General features: G+C 34.6%; 1 protein-coding gene across 3 annotated transcripts in view; it reads right to left on the bottom strand.

The window, feature by feature from the left end:
- The window catches only part of BAZ1A (bromodomain adjacent to zinc finger domain 1A), a 209,331-nt gene that overhangs the window by 16,879 nt on the left and 170,627 nt on the right, over positions 1 to 21,825 (bottom strand). For all 3 annotated transcript variants that reach the window (XM_043984698.1, XM_043984696.1, XM_043984697.1), the window contains exons 13-21: positions 20,822 to 20,917; positions 20,464 to 20,688; positions 14,883 to 15,048; positions 14,220 to 14,333; positions 12,777 to 12,898; positions 9,740 to 10,324; positions 4,763 to 4,926; positions 3,657 to 3,811; positions 2,092 to 2,240 (exon numbers count right to left, since the gene is read on the bottom strand). In XM_043984698.1, coding sequence (XP_043840633.1) covers positions 2,092 to 2,240; positions 3,657 to 3,811; positions 4,763 to 4,926; positions 9,740 to 10,324; positions 12,777 to 12,898; positions 14,220 to 14,333; positions 14,883 to 15,048; positions 20,464 to 20,688; positions 20,822 to 20,917 — 1,776 coding nt within the window. The remainder of the gene's footprint in view (positions 1 to 2,091; positions 2,241 to 3,656; positions 3,812 to 4,762; positions 4,927 to 9,739; positions 10,325 to 12,776; positions 12,899 to 14,219; positions 14,334 to 14,882; positions 15,049 to 20,463; positions 20,689 to 20,821; positions 20,918 to 21,825) is intronic.

The following is a 21,825-nucleotide window of genomic DNA, read 5'->3' on the forward strand; positions in this document are numbered from 1 at the left end:
GCTTAAAAAATTTTATATCCCTAAATAAATTTCCATTTTTGAATACATGAATGAATGAAAAAAATTATTATGTGCTAGGCATTAAGCATCATTGGGGAAATAGATTTTGCTTAATAGAAATTTCAAAATCATTAAATAAGAAATCCTGGGATCCCAAAGACCCAAGTTTTAGATGAGTTTGAGATACTTTCTTAAACTAGTACCTTCCTAAGAAATAAGCCAAGGGACATTGAGGCAGAATTTCTATTCAAACTTTAAAAAACAAATAAACATAAACCTTCCCTGTCCCCTAACAGATACTTTTTGGACATCTCTTTTTTACAGAAAAGTAGTACAATATTTCAGATATGAAAAGGTACATGAGGGGCAGCTGGGTGGCACAGTGGATAGAGCACTGGCCCTGGAGTCAGGGAGTACCTGAGTTCAAATCCGGCCTCAGACACTTAACACTTACTAGCTGTGTGACCCTGGGCAAGTAACTTAACCCCAATTGCCTCACTTAAAAAAAAAAAAAAAGGTACATGAAATCAGTTTACCCCCCCCCCCATTTTGAATACAGAACCATTTCTCTAGAGAAATGATGTAGTAAGTTAAGTTCCTGGGTAATACACAAAAATCTACTAACAAATAAAAGTATCTGAAGTTTTCATTAATTCATTCTTTTTGTTTTGCTTTTTGTTTTTTGTAGGGCAATGAGGGTTAAGTGACTTGCCCAGGTTCACACAGCTAGTTAAGTGTTAAGTGTCTGAGACTGGATTTGAACTCAGGTCCTCCTGAACCCAAGGCCAGTGCTTTATCCACTGTGCCACCTAGCTGCCCCACATTAATTCATTCTTTTTTTTTTTTTAGTGAGGCAATTGGGGTTAAGTGACTTGCCCAGGTTCACACAGCTAGTTAAGTGTCAAGTGTCTGAGACTGGATTTGAACTCAGGTCCTCCTGAACCCAAGGCCAGTGCTTTATCCACTGTGCCACCTAGCTGCCCCCACATTAATTCATTCTTGAGGAAATTCAAGTGCTTAACATATTACTAAGAAAGTCATTTCAACTATAGCAAATCACCATTTCTAAGATTATTTCTCTAAGAAAAAGCATTTGTAACTTGGCTGCAAGGAACACATTTCTTTGCCTCTAATCCTTTCTACACTATGAGAAACTAACTAGATCAACTAATTGTTCTCCAGATAATTCTGTATTAGGAACCAAAGGATAACTATTACAGAAGGTTACACACTCTGGGTTGGCCTACACATAACCCAAATGAATATGGGTAAATGCACTCTTCACAAAGTGAGGTCAATTACTCAGGGTTTAAATATTTAAAGAATTTAACAAGGTCTTCGCTGTTTGGTTTTTTTTTTTTTTTTTGGGGGGGGGGTCATATGCATCTTTAGGCTGGCTATTATTCTTATTCAAAACTTACTAAAAATGGCCAGGAAGAAACAGTAAAACCTAAAATCGGTGTAAGGTAAAATAGTTAACTACAAGCAAGGAAAAAACTTAGCAAAAATAAAAGTCGATGTCTACTACTACTGCAATGAAAATCTATAAACTTGGCTACTACCCCTTTCTGTTTTAATAGAAAGCACTATTAATCTAATTACTAAAAATTTGGGATTTGTCAACTTTAGTAATAGCAAATTTAACATTTCAAAATACCATTACCAATATAGAAACTCTTGAACTATTTTTCCAAACAAAGGAAATCAAAAAGGACATGAAATTTAAACATAAAGAGAACCCCAAGCATAGGTAAAGGGGCTAAGAAGAAAAACAAAAATATATCATTTAGCATAGGTACTTTTTAATGATACATAAACCAATACATTTCAGCTTAAGACAATGACTCATCATACTTGAATGCTATGATCTCATCTGAGAAAACCTTAGAAGTATGAAAATGAAGAAACATTATAACTTAAATAACACTATAATATAATGGCTTATAATTATTTCAGTTTAGTTTTTCATAAATCATTAGCTCCAACACAGAAGAAAAATACATTTGGTTTCTTATCTTTCGTTCAATAAAATGTTCTAGCATTAATTTAAAATGTACTAATAAAATTAAAATAATAAAAACCAAATATTACCAAGTGGTGCTTTGAGGAATCGACGCTCAATGCCTTGCTCTATTTGAAGTAGTGCAGTTGCCAGGTAATGAACCACTTTACTGACTGGTTGTGGTGTGTTTGTATTGGCTGAAACAGTATTTGGCACTTCAGTTTTGGCTCCAAGCAGTCTACAATTTAAATAAGAAAGTATTTCATGAGTATTTAAAAAGTTTTAGTTAAGTCTTTTAGATATGATAGTAACTTTAAGTAATTTTTGCCTGTCTCCTTAAAAAAAGATTTATGCTGATATTGGTAAATTTGAGTTAAATGGATAGTAAGACTGTGTCTGCTTTTTAATTCTTGGTCATTTTTCTATAGAACAGAACTATTCTCATAGTTTCATTAAGACTTGTCAAGAACAAGATATTTTGCCACATTATTCTTAAGTAAAAACATCCATATGTTCTGCTTGGGGCAAGTTCCAACCAAAAATCTGATCAAATTGATGTTTGATCACTAAAAGACCTAGAAAAAACTCAATTTTGTACTGGGGAATTACAACTTTTATTTTCCCCTACAGATTTATTTTTTTATTTTTTTGGGTGAGGCAATTGGGGTTAAGTGATTTGCCCAAGGTCACACAGCTAGTAAGTGTTAAGTGTCTGAGGCTGGCTTTGAACTCAGGTCCTCCTGACTCCAGGGCCGGTGCTCTATCCACTGCACCACCTAGCTGCCCCTTTTCCCTACAAATTTAAAGACTAGGAGTTAGAGTTTTAAGGGATTGAACAGATCATTCAATACAACTCTCTCATTAAACAGTTAAGAAAATGGAAGACTGAAGTGAGATGACTTATCAGGCAGGAGTCACACAAGTGTTAAGTAGCAAAGTTGGGCTTGGAATCCAGGTCTACTGACTCCAAATCAGTATATTTTCCACTAAGACTTGATGGTTCCCTTATCACCACATCTTAAGAAGTCTTGCTTAAGAAAGTATTAGACTGAAATATAAAGTATTATAGAGTCTTTGATAATCAAAAATCAAATGTAATGGAAATGTAATAAAATAATTACTGCCAAGAAAAGGTTAGTTTTAAGATTCAAAGATACATAATTTCATTGGTCAAAAGTATATGTGTACTAATTCTATATGTACAGATTAAAATGAAAGGCGGGGACAGCCATGTGGTGCAGTGGATAGAGCACCCACTCTGGAGTCAGGAGGACCTGAGTTCAAATCCAGCCTCAGAAACTTAACACTTAATAGCAGTGTGACCTTGGGCAAGTCACTTAACCCTCATCCCCCCCCCCCCTTCCAAATGGCTTAGGGGATCTGATCAACTGAAGGAGTTTCCAACTGTGGGAGTTTTCTTTGCCAATGAAACTATGGGTCTAAAAACCTTTCTCAGACAAAATCCATCTCCCCTTTACACAAAGAACTATGCCTTTCTCCCCTGCTCCCACAAAAAAGATCAGTGAAGAAAAATTTTAAATGGTGAAGAGAAATATTAAGTTCTCTATAACTGAAATCATACCGGAATAACTTGACTTGCAAGAATACGTATGATTATGTTTCCTGGGGGAAAAAAAATTAACATTTATCTTACCTGTCTTTTACAATGAACTTTGCTTGATCATCTATTTCCATTTCTTCCACAGCTTCATTCACAGACTTAATGATCCCATTTTCCTTGTTTTCCTCACTTAGTAGCTCATACCGTCCTTTTTCTAAGGCTGCTCTCCAAGTTTGTCTGTCTGTAACCTGACTCAAAATACATTTATTTGGTAACCTTGAATAAATGACACCTATTGTTGCTAAACACTGGTGTTCAACAGGGAAAAAAAAAGGAAATGGAAGGGAGTGACAGGCTTTGTTTGGCTACTTTTGCACTTTATTATGTTGCAACTCTCATGTTTACCAACTAAATATACTTCAACAGGGGTCTGAAATCTAACTTTTCAACTACCCAGCATACAGATAAGAATCACGAATCACAAAAGCCAACAAAAATAGCATCTCAGCCAAAAGAGATAGCAGAGTTTATATAATTAGAATCCTTTAGGATTCCACTTAGAGATTAGTTACTTGAATTTCAGACACAATTCTAATTAGCTCAACTGATAGCAGAACACTCCATAGCTTTCTCAGAGAAGGATGCCAAAGAAAAACTACAAAGAGCAGAAGAAGAACTTGAATTATAGTAGCCTGGATTTTAAGTAGGAAAAAAATTTCTAGGTCTTTCCTTTTATAAAAAATACAACTGTTATTTTCAGTTTCCAATTTTCCCACTCCGAACTATTCTTCATTCCCACTGAAAAGTCAAGAAAAACCAAAACCTGTTACAAATAATGTATACTCAAGAAAAAGAAATATTCACACACTAGTTATGTAAAAAAGAAAAAAAGTTCTTCAATCTGCATTCCAAGTCCATCTATCAGCTCTCTATCTGGAAACAGATGTTTTATATCTTCCTAAGTAAAAAGTGTATACACAAAAGAAAGCATATTTATGACTTTGGAGAAAAATTTCCATATAAGTACCACATAAATAGGAACATGGAAAATTCACTTACCAAGAATAAAAGCTCTTCAAAAGCACATCACAAAAATATATATTTATGTTACCTTAAGGTAATGAATACAGAGAACCATCAATCTGTTTTTAAAAGAAAAATATTGTAAAATGAAACATTTTTTATGAACAAGTACAAACCTTCACTGCCCCTAGTGTTCCTTGGTAGATTCTTTCTTCAATGTCCAAAAGAAAATCTCTAAGCCTCAATTCAAGTTGCTTTTCTGCAGATATCTGGAATGTATCATGTGTATTTGATATTTTTCCTCGGCCACAAATAGGTTTGCTATCATTCTGAAGTTTATCTGTAACAATGACCAAGTATGTTTAATTATTAGGCTTTTAGTTATTATCTTCTAATTATACTTTTACAGTATTCCACTTGTATTTACATCTAAGAAACAAATATATATGTATGTGTATGTATACACACACACATATACACACATATATAAAAGAAATGGAATTTTCTCTTCAGGGACTGACCTACAATAATATGTCTTAAGTCATAAAAATTACGTTATTGTTTCAAATATATGGTGCACCTTTTTACAGCTCAAGTCAGTTGTAGAAAATGTGTATGTCTTACAAGTGATGTTATTTTTTTTCATTGAAAGCAACCAATACAATAGGGAAATATTCTGTTTTATTTAAAAAGACCTTTGTCCATAAAGTCAGCAGGGAAGGAAGAGTAAGAAAGAGGGGTATGAGTAGAAGAATGAGAAAAAGAGATACAAGAACAAGAAATGATAAATTATATTTCTGGGAATAAGAAGTAAAAAAATAACAGGCAAAATACAAAACAACAAAAAAGGTAAATAGGAAGGGTTAAAAAGAGATGGACTTCATAATAACCATAAAGTTATTTCCAAAGACACACAGTAAGAATTGAATGAGTATTAATTCCAAGACTGTTCCTTAATTTGGCCATTATTTTAAATTGAAAAATTTAGTTTTAGTGGCTTTTGGTTAGGTAGAATGTTTCTTAAATTGTTTTTTTTTGGGGGGGTGGGGCAATTGGGGTTAAGTGACTTGCCCAGGGTCACACAGCTAGTAAGTGTGTTAAGTGTCTGAGGCCGGATTTGAACTCAGGTATACTCCTGAATCCAGGGCTGGTGCTCTATCCACTGCGCCATCTAGCTGCCCCTTAAATTGTTAAACAGATACTTTGTGTGTTTAAAAAGGAAGGGAAGAAGGTAAATATTTAAATTTTAATGCTAACAATCATGGTAGATATTAAAAATTAGCCTAAAGAATAGTGATTTATGGCTTTTGATTTTAGTCTGGCCTGAATAAACCATAAAAAACCACAAATATGTTAGCACCTTATAAATAATCAATCTATAACATATCACTTTACTCTACCCACCCTACTACTCTTCTCTTCTAAGTCTGGTCACAAAGGAATGACAATTCTCCCCTTTATTTTCCTTAGACATCTCTACTGCTAGAGTCTCTTTTGAATAGAAATCCTACCCCTACTACCCCACTCTTAAGTTTAGAAAAGGTTTATTCATTTTAGCTGTTCTAGGTGAGGGAGTGGGATGAAGTGGAAGTGAACAAAGACAGTATAAATGAAGGAGAGTTTTTGATATTGCAGTTGAGGGAGATGTATTCTCCCAGTTCCAACTATAACTCAAGATAAATGATAAATGTTATAGTTCTTTAAAACTATACTGCATTGGGGCAGCTAGGTGGCGCAGTGGATAGAGCACCGGCCCTGGATTCAGGAGGACCTGAGTTCAGGTCTGGCCTCAGACACTTTACACACTTACTAGCTGTGTGACCCTGGGCAAGTCACTTAACCCCAATTGCCTTACAAAAACAAAACAAAAAAAAACAAAAAAAAACTATACTGCATTAATATGAGAATGTCAAGGTGATTTAGGAACATAATTCCTGATTTTAATACTGTATTTGAATGTAAACAAGCATTTATTAGGCAACTACTATATGCCAGGCACTGTTAAGTGCTGGGAATACAAAGAAAGTTAAAGATGGTTCTTGACCTAAAGAAGCTCATACTAAAATGGAGGAGACAACATACAAAAAGAGAAAGGCACTAGAATTAAGAAAGGTTTCAAAAGGCTTCCTGTAAAAGATGGGATTTTATTTGGGACTTGAAGGAAACCAGTAGGCAGAGATGAGGAGGAAAGAGTATTCCAGAGAAAATGTCCAGAGCTAAGATATAAAGGGTCTTGTTCCTGGAATAGCAATATAAGGTAGGCAGGGAATGTAGTGTAAGACTGGAAGAGGGTGGGGGAGAGTAGGGCTTTGAATGCCAAACAGATAATTTGGCATTAGATCCTAGAGGATATAGGGAACCAATGGAGTTTGCTGAGTGACCTAGTTTGACACAAGCTTTAGGGAAATCATTTTAGTAGTTGAAAAGGAAGGTAGATTAGAATGGGGAGAAACTTAAGGCAAGTAGATCCACCAGCAGGGTACTGCAAAAGTACAAGCATGAGGTGAAGAGGGCCTGTACTAGAGTAGTGGGCAGTTATCAGAGGAGAGAAGGGGGCATATTCACGAGATGTTGCAAAGGTAAAACTGGACTTGGCAACAGATTGGATTATGGAGGGCAGGGGTATAAAGGAGGGATGTAAGAGATAGTGAGGAAATTAGGATGATTGTAAGGTTGCAAGCTCAAGAGACTGGGAAGATAATGTTGCCCTCTACAGTAATATCAAAGAAGGAAGGGGTGGGGGGAGGGTGTCACTGTTTAAGGAGAAAGATAAAGAACTCTGTTTTGGAAATGTCAATTTAAAATGTCTACTGGACTGGAAGTGATCCCATTTGAGATATCTAAAAGGCAAATGGGGGATGTGAGACAGCACCAGCAGAAAGATTAGGTCAGGATAGATCTGAGAATCATAAGCATAGAGATGGTAATTAAATCCATGGGAGCTGATGAGATCACCAAGTGAAGTAGTATAGAAGGAGAAGAAAAGGGGGCCCATTTGTTTCTATGTGACACCTACAATTAAAGAGTATAACCTAGATGAGGATCCAGCAAAGGAGACTGAGGAGTGATCAGATAAGCAGGAGAACCAGGAGAGAGTTGTGAACTGAAAACTTGGACAGCATCAAGGGTAAGAGACATAAGGAATGCAAAATCAACAGGCTTTGGCAACAGAATGAGATTGGGAGAATGAGCAGTCAAGGATGCAGGAAATAATCCTGAGTACTCACTCAGTACATCAGGAAGTATGGTGGTAAACTCCACAGTAATGAGGAATTTTGAAGTATAGGAGGGCTGGAGTGGGGTGGAGTGGTTAAGATAATGAGTTTAGTTTTGGACATTTTGGGTTTAAAATGTTCAACAGGCAATTGGAGATGAAGGTCAGCACAGGTTAGAGGCCAGGAGAGAGGATAGGTAGATCTGAGGTGATAACTGAAGAATCCATGGGATCTGATGAGATCAACAACTGAATAGTATAGAGGGAGAATGTATAGAGGGAGACCAGGACAGAACCCTGTGAGACACCCAAGTTTTGCAGTAGTGGCCTGAAGCAAGGGAAATTGGTCAAGATAGGTAGGAGAACCAGGAAAAAGCAGTGTTTTAGTTGAATGATACTATAGGGAATTAAGACAATGAGAAGAAAGGAAGTGGAGGCACCTACTGTAGATAACCACTAACGGGATGGATGGTTGAAAGCAGAAGGGAAGCAGCCAGTAGCCAGGGAAACATTGAAAATACATGATAATGGGGATGATAAAATGGGGGAAATGCTCAGAGAGGTTGGGATGTAATTGATTCAATTGTGCAGGTGGAGTAGTTTGTCTTGGTAAAGAGAAAGGCCACCTCTTCATATGAGAGAAGGGTGAAAGAGGAGGTGATGTGAAATAAAGAAGGAAGAAGAGGGAGTTCTCATTGAATGGGCTCAATTTTTGCAGTAAAATATGAGGCAAAGTTCTTAGCTGAGAGGGTACAGGAGGAGCCTTGGGAGGTTTGAGAAGGGAAAAAGTTTAAAAGAGCCACTGTGAGTGGGTGTGAGTGAATTATAGAGGTGTTAAAGAACTGCTGTATAGAAGTGAGGGTCCAATTAAAGATATGCAACATAAATTTGTAGTGGACCCAATTGTCATACTTTCATGCTTTGCTTTTTTTTGTTTGTTTGTTTGGTTTATAAAGCAACTACTATGTACTATAGTACTATATGTACTATGTACTATGCAGAAAGAAGCAAAAGACAGTCCCTGCTCTTGAGGACCTCACAGTTTCATCATTAAAAGAGACAGCATGCAAATGTATATACAAACAAGCTTAGGATAAATCCATTTCAGATCTTGACAAATCTAACAAGATTAAACAAGAAAGAAATTAAGCATTTGATTTGAACTTTAACAAAGTTAGATGTGATCTGTGGTGATTTATTGGGGTTATCATACAAAGGAGGATGGGTATTTCTAAGCTGTGTGTGGCACTTTTACAAATAGTGACCACATTAAATGTATTGGAGCTTAAAAACCCTCATCAACAAATGCAGAAAAGCCAAAGAAAAATGAAACTGATTGTGAAAAATCTTTTGATAAAATATAGGAATTTTTTTTAAGCTAGTAAAAGTGATAAAATGTTAGCTGCTCTCATTAAGATAGGCCAAATTTCCCAATATATCTTTATATAAAGAATGTCTCGCAATTATATTCATATATTCCTGTGTATGTTTTTGTAGCTGTACTCCCAGATGCCTGGTGGAGTGTACAAGGGATTCCCCATCGTAGCACACCTCCCTGCCACCAGAAGATTTTTTTGTGTTATTCTTAACTGGATGAAGGAATTTGTATCTGTTTCCTTTTAGTTTTCTTTATGATAGGTCTCTAATGGGTTCTTTCCAGATATGTGCTAGGCCTCTCTTATGACCTTTCACACTGCCATCTTAAATAAAAATTCTCCAAATAAATATATATGTAAAAAAAATTAAGTTAGAAAATGTTTTTGGTATAAGGAAGAGTTCAAAACAGGAGGTATTTAAGGGGAAATGACTGTGGTACATGCATTAATAAAACTTTTAAAGCTGTAAAAATAAAATGTGGTTAAGAACTAAACCCAATAGCTATTTTTTTTTACTAGAGTTATGAAAATAAAAAAATAAAGTACCTCTGGTACAATTTTACCTGGAATATGAAACTTTTCCTCAGAAAAATTGGCCAGCTGTTCATAAATTCTACTTTTTTCTTGTAGAAGAGTTTCTTTTAAGGCACTCTCTCTATATCCTCGGGAATTAAGAGCTTCAATTAGTTGGTCTAGCTGCTCCCGAGAACTATAAAAACACCACCGATTTGGCTTATGCACTGGTCTTGGTATTTGGGTAGAGTCAATACTGGAGGTAGATTCACACTTAAAAGACTCTGCAGTTTTAGTTGGTTCTTGAAGTTCACTCATCACTATAGACTGTACATTATTTTGAAATGATGACTTAGGCAACAACATGTCTTCAGTGAGACCAGAATAATCTTCTTCTATAAACAATCCAGGAACAGAAGGGAAAATCCAGTAACGCCTATACATGCGGTCACGACCTAAGGGGAAAATATTGGTACAGGCTGTGGCACTTTGAATTTTTTCTAAAAGATCTTTCTCCTTTTTTTGTTGTTCTTGTTTTAAAGTTTCTTCTTCATCAGCAGTAAGTGGTTCAGTCTTTGAGTAGCCAGAATCTTCTTGACTTAAGAATTCTTTAAATTCATTCTGCCCTCTTTTTCCTACAAATGGAAGAACTGTTAGTGATGTCATATTTACAATTTTCACCAGAATTATCTTAATAAAACAGGTATTCATACAACACTTTTAAAGTTTTACACAGTTTCACTTTTTGCATCATTTGTCTCATTGGAAGTCCCAACAACCCTGGGAGGAAGTCCCTGTGACAAGTCTGAAGTTTTCAAATAGTATAGGGATATCTTACACCAATGCAAAGCCTAAAAGTTTAAAGATACTCAATTGTGAGAGTAAAAAAACAAGATATGAAATTAAATAGATCTGAAACAAAGGAAATATATGTACTTATTATTACACTTTCTAGGTGAAATACAATGCCTCTTCACCACCGTGTCCCCAAAGAAAACTAAGTCATTCCACTTTATATTCAACATTTAATCCTCTTACCAAGGAATAATTTAAAAGTTTCAATATGGATTAAGGAACAACTTTAATGTTATCTAAACGGTTAAAATTTCCAATTGTTTCATTAACAAATGTAAATACAATGTCTCACTGTCTAAAAGTGACTACTACAAAATATTAATTTTATAATGAAGAAATTATTGCTTTGGCACCATAAACAATCTTTTTTTTTTTTTTAGTGAGGCAATTGGGGTTAAGTGATTTGCCCAGGGTCACACAGCTAGTAAGTGTTAAGTGTCTGAGGCTGGACTTGAACTCAGGTACTCCTGAATCCAAGGCCGGTACTCTAGCTGCCCCCACCATAAACAATCTTAAAAATACTGTCTCAATCTAATCACTGACATTAATATATATTTTTTCTCCTGAAGATAAAATAAATTTAATTCAACATCTAATTATCCTAAGTGATCATGCCAAAATAGAGGAAAGAAATCACAGGGAATATGTTCAGTTTTGTTCACACAATCACAGAGCGGGAAAGGACCTCAGAGACCACTATACCTGAAACAAGATCCTGCTCTACAACAAACCTCAGTGTTGTTTGAAGACCTCTAGGTAATGGGTTCCTTCTCCCTAAGGTAGCCCCCATTCTACTTTTATCTTACATTACATCAAGCCTTTTCGGGTCAAGCAGAATATGTCATTCTAGGTACCCTCCTTTGGATAATCTGGTGTCCAGAATTGAAAACAATAATCTACATATGGCTTAAGCTGGGTTGAATAGAGCAGGGTTATCTATCACCTCCCTACTCCAGGATACTATAACCTCTCAATGTAATCTAAGTTTGAATTAGCTTTTCTCATATTGAACAAGAAGTCCACTAAAATCCCAAGATCTTTTTTTAGATGAATTGCTATCCAGACACACCTTCCTCATCTTATACTTTTGAAGCTGATTTTTACATGACATAGCCTAAATTTCATTTTATTACATTTAGTTTACTAAATGTTTTAGTCTATTAAAATTTTTTGTATCTTGATTCTGTCATCCAATAGATGATCTGACACTTCCAGTTTTCTGTCAGCTACAAATATGATAAGCACAATATTTATATTTCTATTCAAGTCATTTAAAGAGATGTTAGGGACTAGGCGCTAGATTCAGGAGGACCTGAGTTCAAAATCCGCCCTCAGACACTTGACACTTACTAGCTGTGTGACCCTGGGCAAGTCACTTAACCCCCATTGCCCCACAAAAACAAACAAAAAAACGAGATGTTAAGCAGAACAAGGCCAAGTATGAATCTCAGGGGTGTTCCACTATAGAACTTTTTCCAAGATGATATCCAATCATTAATGACTACTCTGGATCCAGTTATTCAACCAGTTTCAAAATCCAATTAACCATATCCAACTAACTATACTATCATATAGCTCATATATTGATCCACTGTATATAAGAATATGAAATTTAAAAAAAGTTATGTCCTAAAATCTGCATAAGGTTTCATTTATAGCATTATTAACCTACTAGTTTAGCTAATCTATTTAATAAGTGAAGTTAGTATGGCATGATTTCTTGATGATGCCATATTTGCTTATATGTAATTGCTATTTGCAGAAATGGATATTAAGTAGCCTAAAGCTTACAGGGCTCCATTTTCTTCTCATTTATGACAACAATCTTTCCCTTCTTCAATCCTATGGTGCTACTTCTATCTTATGAATAAAATAGATTAACAGCATTTTACTCATAATTGATTAGAACTGGATAAATATTTGATAATAATTTCTATAATTAAGAAGATAAGGATGGGGACTGGTCTTATGATTTCATTGGCATAGGAAACTAATTTTATAGGAAACAGTGGTGAGGAAACCAGTGTAGATTAGCACCTTCTCTGTCATTTACAGACTTAGGGAGCTAACTATAGGACTTTAAATGCCTTGACAGTATAAGTTCAAAGGTAAAAATGAACCCAGGGCTTCTGGGTTTTGAGGCTGCCTCTATACCCACTATACCATATAGCTGCTCTTTTTTAAATTTAATTTTTAAATTAGCTGAAAAAAAAAAAAAGCGATAGTAATTACCCCTTCTTCTTTTATGAAGTACCAACTCTTCTTCATCTTCTGTGGCTGTATCCTGATCCTGTTCCTTCTGTTCAATTTCTTTACTTTCAGTGCTAGTATCAAGATCTTCTCGCTCTTCTTCCCTTAATAAAAAAAAGCACTAAATTCACTAAGTGTATATACAATATAATATAGTCAAGTATACCAACTGTTCAGAGGACACTTTATTTCCATTTCTAGAAACTTAAAAATTTCCTCAACCCCATAATATGGTTCTATCTTTCCAACAAAATAAAGTTTTTGTATAAATTGACAGTGAAAACATATACAATGACCACAGCAATGTGTGTGTGTGTGTGTGTTTATGTAAGTGGGAAAAAATTATAAAATTAGATGCAAACTATAAAACATCACTCAATTACAACAATAATAAATGTTTGGTCTAAAGAAGAATTAAGAAAGTACACTTTTTCTTTGACTTTAATTGCAGAAGTGGTGAGTTATGAATCTGGAATACTGCATAGACTGTCATAAATAGTATGTTGCTTAGTTTTACTGCTTTTTCCCCTTCTGTAAGAATAGCTAACATTCATACGTTACTTTATAGTTTACTTGTTAGAATAGCTAAGATTTATATAGCACTCAAAAAATTTGCTTCATGATTTTATTTGATCTTCATAACAAATCCTGAGTAATCTTATTATCCTCATTTTTAAAATGAGGAAAATGAGGATAATAAATAGCAACAATAGATAGCAGTTAAATGTAACTTGCCCTGGGTCATATTGTATCTAATGCAAGATTCAAAACTCAGGTCTTTCTGATTCCAAATCTAGTGCCTAAAGAATGGCTCACTGGGTAGAAATGAAAAGATGAAATATAAAAATAAAGACTATTAAAAAAATCAACCAAAAATTATTACTTCATTTGCTAAAGTGAAAAAATAACTGTCCATGCAATATATTTCATGGGAGCTAAGAATTATAGCCAGTTGAATTCCCAAATAGGAACTTTCTACCTTTTTTAGTCATCTATCCTTCACTAGGCTAAGGTTTCATTAGGACTCAGAAGATACAGTACATCTACATTATGGATTAATTAGATTTTTATCATTAATAATTATTTCCGGGAAGCTAGGTGGTGCAATGGATAGAGCACTGGCCCTGGATTCAGGAGTACCTGAGTTCAAATCCAGCCTCAGACACTTAACACTTACTAGCTGTGTGACCCTAGGCAAGTCACTTAACCCCAATTGTCTCACCAAAAAAGAAAACAAAACAAAAAATAATTTCCATGGAGAAAATGTATAAAAGCTATAAGCATAGCTTATACTTAAATAAGTTCACAGTAATAAAAACTGCTCTCCTAAATTATAGAAACACTTGGCATTTTATAACATTTAATGTCCATAAAACTCGAGGATTTAAAAAATATTAATGAGTAAGCTAGTAATTAAAGACATACCCAGTAGATACTTCTGCAGTAGGATTTCTTTGTTCTTCTTCCTTAAGTTTTTCTTCTTTTTCTTTCATCTTTTGTTCTTGCTCTTTAAGTTTTTCTTCTTTCTTTTTACGAATCCTAATCATGAAGATATTATAAGATGCTTCAACTTATTTGATGTATGTAGGAGGTATCACAAGCACTATATGAATCTTTTCTTTAATTATAAGGGACATGGAAAATACTACTTTTAGTACTGGATTGTCAATTACAGCCCCAAAGATGTAAAAAAAAAATTAAATCTTCTATAATTTCTCTTCAGGCAAAGATGAATGGCAAGACAGCCAGTAAATTGTAATTTATATTTATATAACATTAAGGTTTATAAATATCATGTGATCATTAAACAAGAATTCTGAAGTAGGCAGTGTATTTTATTCCACTTTTCAGATGAAGGAACTAAGACACCAAAAGAATTTAAGTTATTTCCTGAAAGTCACAGAAGCAAAAGACCTATGACACAGATATGGGTCTTCTAACCCTAAGCCAAGGGTTTTTTTCCTCTACATCACACTAATCCATGTGTCAAGTAGGAAGATAAAGCTTTTGCCACAAATGAGCCAATACTCTTCCATTTGAATGCTAAGTTACAGTCATTTATGTCTAATAACTTTATCTGATTCAGACCTGGCTGCTGCTTCTTCCCTCTCTTTTCGATGTTGCTCTGCTTTGAGCTCCCGAAACTCCTGCTTGGCCTGTCTTAATATGTCTACATAGTCTTCAATAAAATCCCTAGTGGAGACGAGGGTCAATAGTTTCCCACAGAGAGCATGAAGTATCTTCATCTTCTCCCCTGTTAAAAAATCAAGAATATGATTTCTAAATTATAAATAATAGGAGCATATAAAATCCCTAGTTCTTGTGATCTAATGCAAAAATGCCTAATAAAGTGAAAAGGCTGTCAAACATGTTAAACAGCACATTTTTTTTTAAAAGAAAAAAAGCACATTTAAAGGGAAAAAAAATCAGGGGAGTGACTCAATATAGACATTACCTAAAATGGCACTTAAGTGTAATGAATAAAAATACCATCAACAAAAATCTTATTCACTGGTTAAATGAAATAGTTTTTATGGTTAATGCAGAATCATTTACTCTTTAAGTATTCATTTTTAGGTTATTTACCCAAAAGACAGAAACCAACTTCGGACTAAAGTGAAACATGGTTTTTCCTTGGCAGCAATAAAATCATTGCGTACTAGATCTTAAATTTAAAATCTATCACAGAATTCACTAATACCATAAATAGTTCTCTTTGGGATTTGGGGGAAGTGTGGAGGGAAGAAGATCATGATTTCACCAAGTAGACAGGAAATTCTTGATGAGAAAACTCCTATTACTTGTTGGAGACTTGGCAACCATTATGCAACCTATAATCTTATAGAGTTTCTTGGGAAACTGAGAGTAGCAGTACTTTTGAGAGGTTAAAAGACTTGCCCAGGGTCATACAATCAGTATATTTCAAAGAAGAAACTTGAACCCTGATCTTACTGACTCCAAGGTAGCTATTCATTACTGTATACTTATTTTCACATTTATATTCAACTTAACTCACAAATCAGATAGCATATACATATACATATAGCAACTTAAAGTTTATAAAATACTTTCAAGAAAAAAGCTTATGGAGGGGAGGGGAAGAGGGAAGGAGTGGGGGAGTGAGTGAACCTTAATATCATCAGAATTGGCTCAAAGAAGGAGTAACATACATACTCAAGTAGGTATACTAATATATTTTTGTCCTGAGGGAAGGAAGGGAGATAAGAGAGGCAGGGAGAAGAGGGGAAGGAGGGAAGGGCAGATTAGGGGAGAGAGCAGTAAAAAGCAAAAGGTAAAGGTGTTCTGCATTACTGCACAAGTAAGTACTGAATTACTTGATTTTATAGGGAGGATTGAGGAGGGAGGAAGAAAAATTTAGAACACAATTAGTTCAAAGACCTTAATCTCATCAGAGTGGGCTCAAAGAGGCAATAACATTCACACCCAAGCTTTAATTCAGATACTAGCTCCAAAAGGGAGTTAGAGCCCAGTTAATGGATATTACAAGTCAGGATGCTAGGTTCTCTTACCCACAGAAATCAGTGCACATAACGGTAACAGAGGGAGCTAGGCCGTGAAGCCCTAAGAATATAACAATGATAAAATTGACAGGCTATAGAAACTTAGACTAGAAATAAAGAAAAATGAAGATATTTTGAAACTAGTCATGGGAAACAGAGACATGCGCAGAAAATACCAAATCTGTCCCCAAATTCACCATATGACATGTAAACCCCCAAAACACACCTCCACTGAAAAAGGGACCCGCCTTGGGGGTTGGCTTAGGACCCCAGGAACTCCAAATTAGGATAAGCCCTCCCCTATACCTCCCCCCAAGGTAGAGATTATTATAATGGGACTAAAATCAATTTATCTATAAATATATATAAATATATATATATAAATATAACTGTCTTTTCTTTCACTATTGGAGAGAAACCTTTCCACTTTTCTGGTTCTCTCCCTGTGATCACTCATAGCATTGCAGTAAAACTTGGGAAACTGAGTCACTGAGTCTTGTAATTCTTTTGGGATGACTCACGATCATTTTGACCCCAAATTCCAGCCCACATCATTAATGACTGATTATAATGACAAAACGTATGGTACCTACTTTGCTGGGCTATTATGAAGAAAATTCTTTGTCAAGTTTAAGGTACTATTTACAGGTTATGATGAACAAGATACTATCAGAAAAACCTACATGAACTGCAGCACAGTGAAATGTACTGTATACAAAATAACAGCAATATTGTAAGATGATTTGCTGGGAGGCATGTGGTTATTTTCAACAAAGCAATGATCCAATATAACCCTGAAGGACTTATGAAAATTGCAATCCATCTACAGAGAAAGAACTGATAGTATCTGAAAACAGATGGAAACACTTTTTTTTTTGGATAAAATACTTTCTTTACAACGTCTGTTCTGAGGTACAGGTTGTGCGCACAATGTAACAGTCCCATTTTACAAATGAAGAAAAAAAATAAAGTGTCCTGTCTAGGAAATATCAGAGCTGGTCCCCAAACTTACCCCTTTTTGACTTTTAAGGTTCTATTACATCATATTGCCTTATCCCTGATGCTATTATTTATCACTTTACTGTCAAAACTCTTCCTTAGGTTTTACTAAAACCTATAACTGAAATCCTATACTGCTTCTTCCTTAGTACCACTTAGTATCACTTCTATCAGTAAGCTTCAACTATTCATTCAAGTAAGGATTTTTCCTAAAAGTTTTAACCCAAATCTCTTCTCCAAGTCTATTTCAGGGCATACATGACATGGATGAGGAGAAAAATTATACAAGATTTCACTAAACTCCAACTGATGTTCAGCAATCACTTCAATATTTTTAAACCCACATTGTTCTAAAGAGTCCAAAGGATTAACCATACCATCAAAGGGGTCCATGACATAAGAACTTCTCCCTTCCACCTATATGTGAAAGTGCCTACAAGAGAGCTTTACCTAGATGCTCTATCAACATCCCAAAATCTTTACTGAAAACCAGACATCACATCTCCTGAATTCAAATGTCTCCTGACTTCACTATTTTTGTTAATAGAAACCATCCAATCATTCAGGCTCAAAAAACCCTCATGTCACCTTTGATTGATTTAGTTGCCAAGGACTGATGATTTTTCTTAAGTTTCCCAACATCATATTTTCCATAACACTGCAACACTCCTACACTATTTTATGTTTCCTTTTTTTTCCCCCTAAGGGTAATGAGGGTTAAGTGACTTGCCCAGGGTCACACAGCTAGTAAGTGTCAAGTGGCTGAGGCTGCATTTGAACTCAGGTCCTCCTGAATCCAGGGCTAGTGCTTTATCCACTGTGACACCTAGCTCCCCTCCCCCCCACTATTTTAAACAGCCTTTTTTTTCTTCCTTTTTCTATGTTCCTCCCTCCCAAGTCAACCCATTCATCACTGCCAAAGTCAGTTTTCTAAAAGAGCAGTGCTCTCATCTTGTTACAAGCTTTAAAAAAAAAATCTTCAAGCTCTTACAATTTTCCCTAATATAACCTAGAAAAGTTTTTTGTACAATTTCCCGAAAAACAGCAGACATATTCTATTTTTTCAAAATTCTATGGAATCCCAACAATTCTGAGCTTTTTCCTTCTTAATTTAGCCTGCAAATAAATCATTTTCATGTGCAATTCTCCAGTTTTTTTGCAGTTGTTTTCAACTATAATTTCTGCTACTTTACCCTGTAACAATAATTCTACTTCTTGCTATTTCTATTGATATTTATATTTCCATGTTAATCTCTCAAGAATATCTCCTCCATAAAATTTCCACCTGTCAAAATTCTACTCATTATCAGAAAGCCTAATATGGTATTTTCATTTTTCTGGATCTTCATAGTTCTCTAAATTCCTTTGGTAGCATTTATAATAATCTATTTTCTTATTCCAACTAGGAAATAGATAATAAATTCTTCAAGGACAGAAACTTTGCTTTCACCTTCCATCCATCTACCTGTAATAATTAGATGAATTACTTTCACAGTAGATCCTGAATTTCTCAAATGAACATGAGAGTTTTGCTTTCAATATTTAACACTATTTTTGAACCATTTGGGCCAGTTTTAATTTTCAATTGTGTAAACTGTTAAACAACTTAATTGAAACTTCATTAAACTTTTGAATGTTCCCTTAACCAAGTATAAAAAGATATAACTATTTGCCCAATTTTAAGTTGTTTTAGTTAAAAGAATAAATATTAGTGCTATGTATTTGTGTTTTTCATACCTTATACTTTTAAGATTTTTAAAAAAAAGTCTTCCAAATCTATAATCACAACTCCTGATACACTGGTCTTTTAGGTTAAGATACCTTTTACCATGACTTTAATAAAGAAACATTTTTAAAATTTTCCCTTTTATTTTAACATTTAATGGAAGGCATGGTTAGGGACTGATCATTAAAAATGTCTCTTTAGTACATTCATTCTATAAGCATTTGAGTACTTGGGTACCTAGCAATACATTAAAATATCCAAGAGTAAAAAAAATAAGACATGACTTCTGATTATTAACACAATTATCATCTAGTTGAAAAGACAAAAACTACACATACACACATTTTACATATGTAAAATGGCATGGCTGGGAGTGGGGGAAGCATTAGGTAGGCAGTTTTGTTCTATTCCCATATTAATGCAAGAATTAATAAACGTCTGACCTCTTGCTATGTGAAAGAAGGGGACAGGTGGAAGAGATGTTATACAGGTAGCAGCATAGATAAGAACTAGGAACTAACAGGAAATAGGGAGTCAGGAATGGGAAAAGTCAAGGATAACAATGAGGTTTTGAACCCAGGTGATTAGGACACCTAGACCCTTGACAGATAAAGAAAAGTTAGGAAAAGGAGTGGGCTTAGTGGGAAAGTTAATGAGCTCTATCTTGAACATACTGAGTTTGAAATGCTTACGTGATATATGAGCAAGGAGCTGTAAGAGCTAGAACTCAGAAGTGCTAAATATGTAGATTTTGAAGTCATCTAAAAAGAGATAGTAATTGAACCCATAGGAGTTATGAAATCACAGAGAGTATAGAGAAAGACGAGAAGAGGGACCAGGACAGAGCCCTAGGGTATACCCACAAACAGGAAGGACATGAAAGATGAGCCCACAAAGAAAACTGAGCGGTGTAGACATACAGGTAGGACATAAAATGGCATTCTATTTATACATTTCTTATGACACTTATGTACAGTATTATAATGGTTTGTTTATATATCTTATCTCCTATGAGGCATATGCTTCCCACAAGTAGGGATGGCTTTTTAAAATCCTTATCACCTCTAACACAGTGCACTGCACATAGTAGACACTTAAGAAATGTTTGTTAAAGATAAGTTATACAATTTAATACAGTTCAAATTTAGAATGAAACAAAGGGAAGGATAAAAATAAAATTATAAACAAACTACAATGATAATAAAAAGCAATATGATATTATTTTTCTATTGTTTACATGTAAGAAAACATTAAATTTCCTGAATATTACCTAAAATTTTTTTTTGTCAAATAATATAAAATTCTTAGCCTTTTCAGAATAGAGAAGCAGAATAGTTAAGAAAAATGGAGTCAGGTAGATATTGCATATTGTTCTAAAAATGGATCACAAAGGCTTTTTCTTTTATCTTTTTTTCCCTTTTACCTGGTAACAAATCATATACTGAAGTGCTTGAAAGTTTCTTCAATAGACTAGGATTACTTAAACGAAGTTCCATACAGGCATCATCTGTTGCATCAAATCCTCCCCGTTTCTGATAACGATATTTTGCATTTGCTGATGTTACATCAGCACCTGATGCTAAGATGTGAAGTCTGAGGATTTCAGAAAGAGTGCAGCTATCAAGATCCAAGCTTTTCAAACTGCAGCCTACAGTTGTTAAAAAAAATAAAATAGTTACTTAGAATATAAACAATTACAGATATTTAGTAATGTAAAATGTACCTTTTTATAAAAATAAAAATGAAAAATTAAATGAAAAAAAAAGTAAACCCACACATACCCTGGTGTAACTGTGGCCATGCAGCTGCCAAAGTTGCAACTGCAGACAGTGCAGATTTTGTGGGGTCTGCATCTTCATCCAAAGCCTCTGTTAAATCTTTAAGGAAATAAATACTTTATTCTAGTGCAAATCAAAGCTTGTGTATTGGGTAGGAAAGCGGCCCTTTTAAAAAGATTCAAGAGACAACTTAGCATTCATAAGCCTCAACAGAATCGACACTAAGTACAACAAGAAATTATCACTTTTCATTCTTCCTACACTCCATCTAAAAACTAAATATCCTAAATCATGCAATACTCACTAAATTTTTCTCACCATTTTATGTAAAAAAGACAATTACTGAGATATTCACAATAGACGCACATAAACATTTACATAAAAGTTGTAATGTGCTTTGAAAATCATTTAAAGAAATCATTCTTCTCAATACTGTGTTTCTTGACTTAAAATTTTGGTCTTTGGAAAGGCTATTTCAAAAATTAAAATCAAACAATTCAGATAACCCAGTCTTTTACAAAGATTTTTGAAAGGTAATTCATGACAAGGTCATTTAATGCTATAATTTTTAGAAACCAAACATAAGTTGTTAGTAAGAAAGCCTAAAAACGGTAACACTTTACATATCAATTACCAATATAGTCATTTCTAGGAAAATCTCATTAGGCTCAAACAATGACCCTTCAGCACCTGTGGATAGTTCTCCAGAGGGTTGACAGAAATATGGTCAGCCCTTTCACACTATCCAATAATAAAATATTAGCCCACACAGTTCCAAATACTGTATTCACAATCCTCTAGGTTAGAAATGATCAAAATTCACAGCTGTCTAGTGCTCAGGGAAATTCACTAATTTTCCACTTAACAAAAAAAAGTTCTTCTAAGTCTTAAAAATCTTGCAATCCCAGAGGCAAAAGGAAGAAAATCTCCTTGGAGTATATCTTGAAACCAAAGAATGGTAAGAAACAGAATGTTCATGTTTCAATCAAAAAAGCAAAAAAAACCCC

The sequence above is a fragment of the Dromiciops gliroides genome, chromosome 2 (genome assembly GCF_019393635.1).
Source record: "Dromiciops gliroides isolate mDroGli1 chromosome 2, mDroGli1.pri, whole genome shotgun sequence".
Classification (NCBI taxonomy): Eukaryota; Metazoa; Chordata; class Mammalia; order Microbiotheria; family Microbiotheriidae; genus Dromiciops; species Dromiciops gliroides.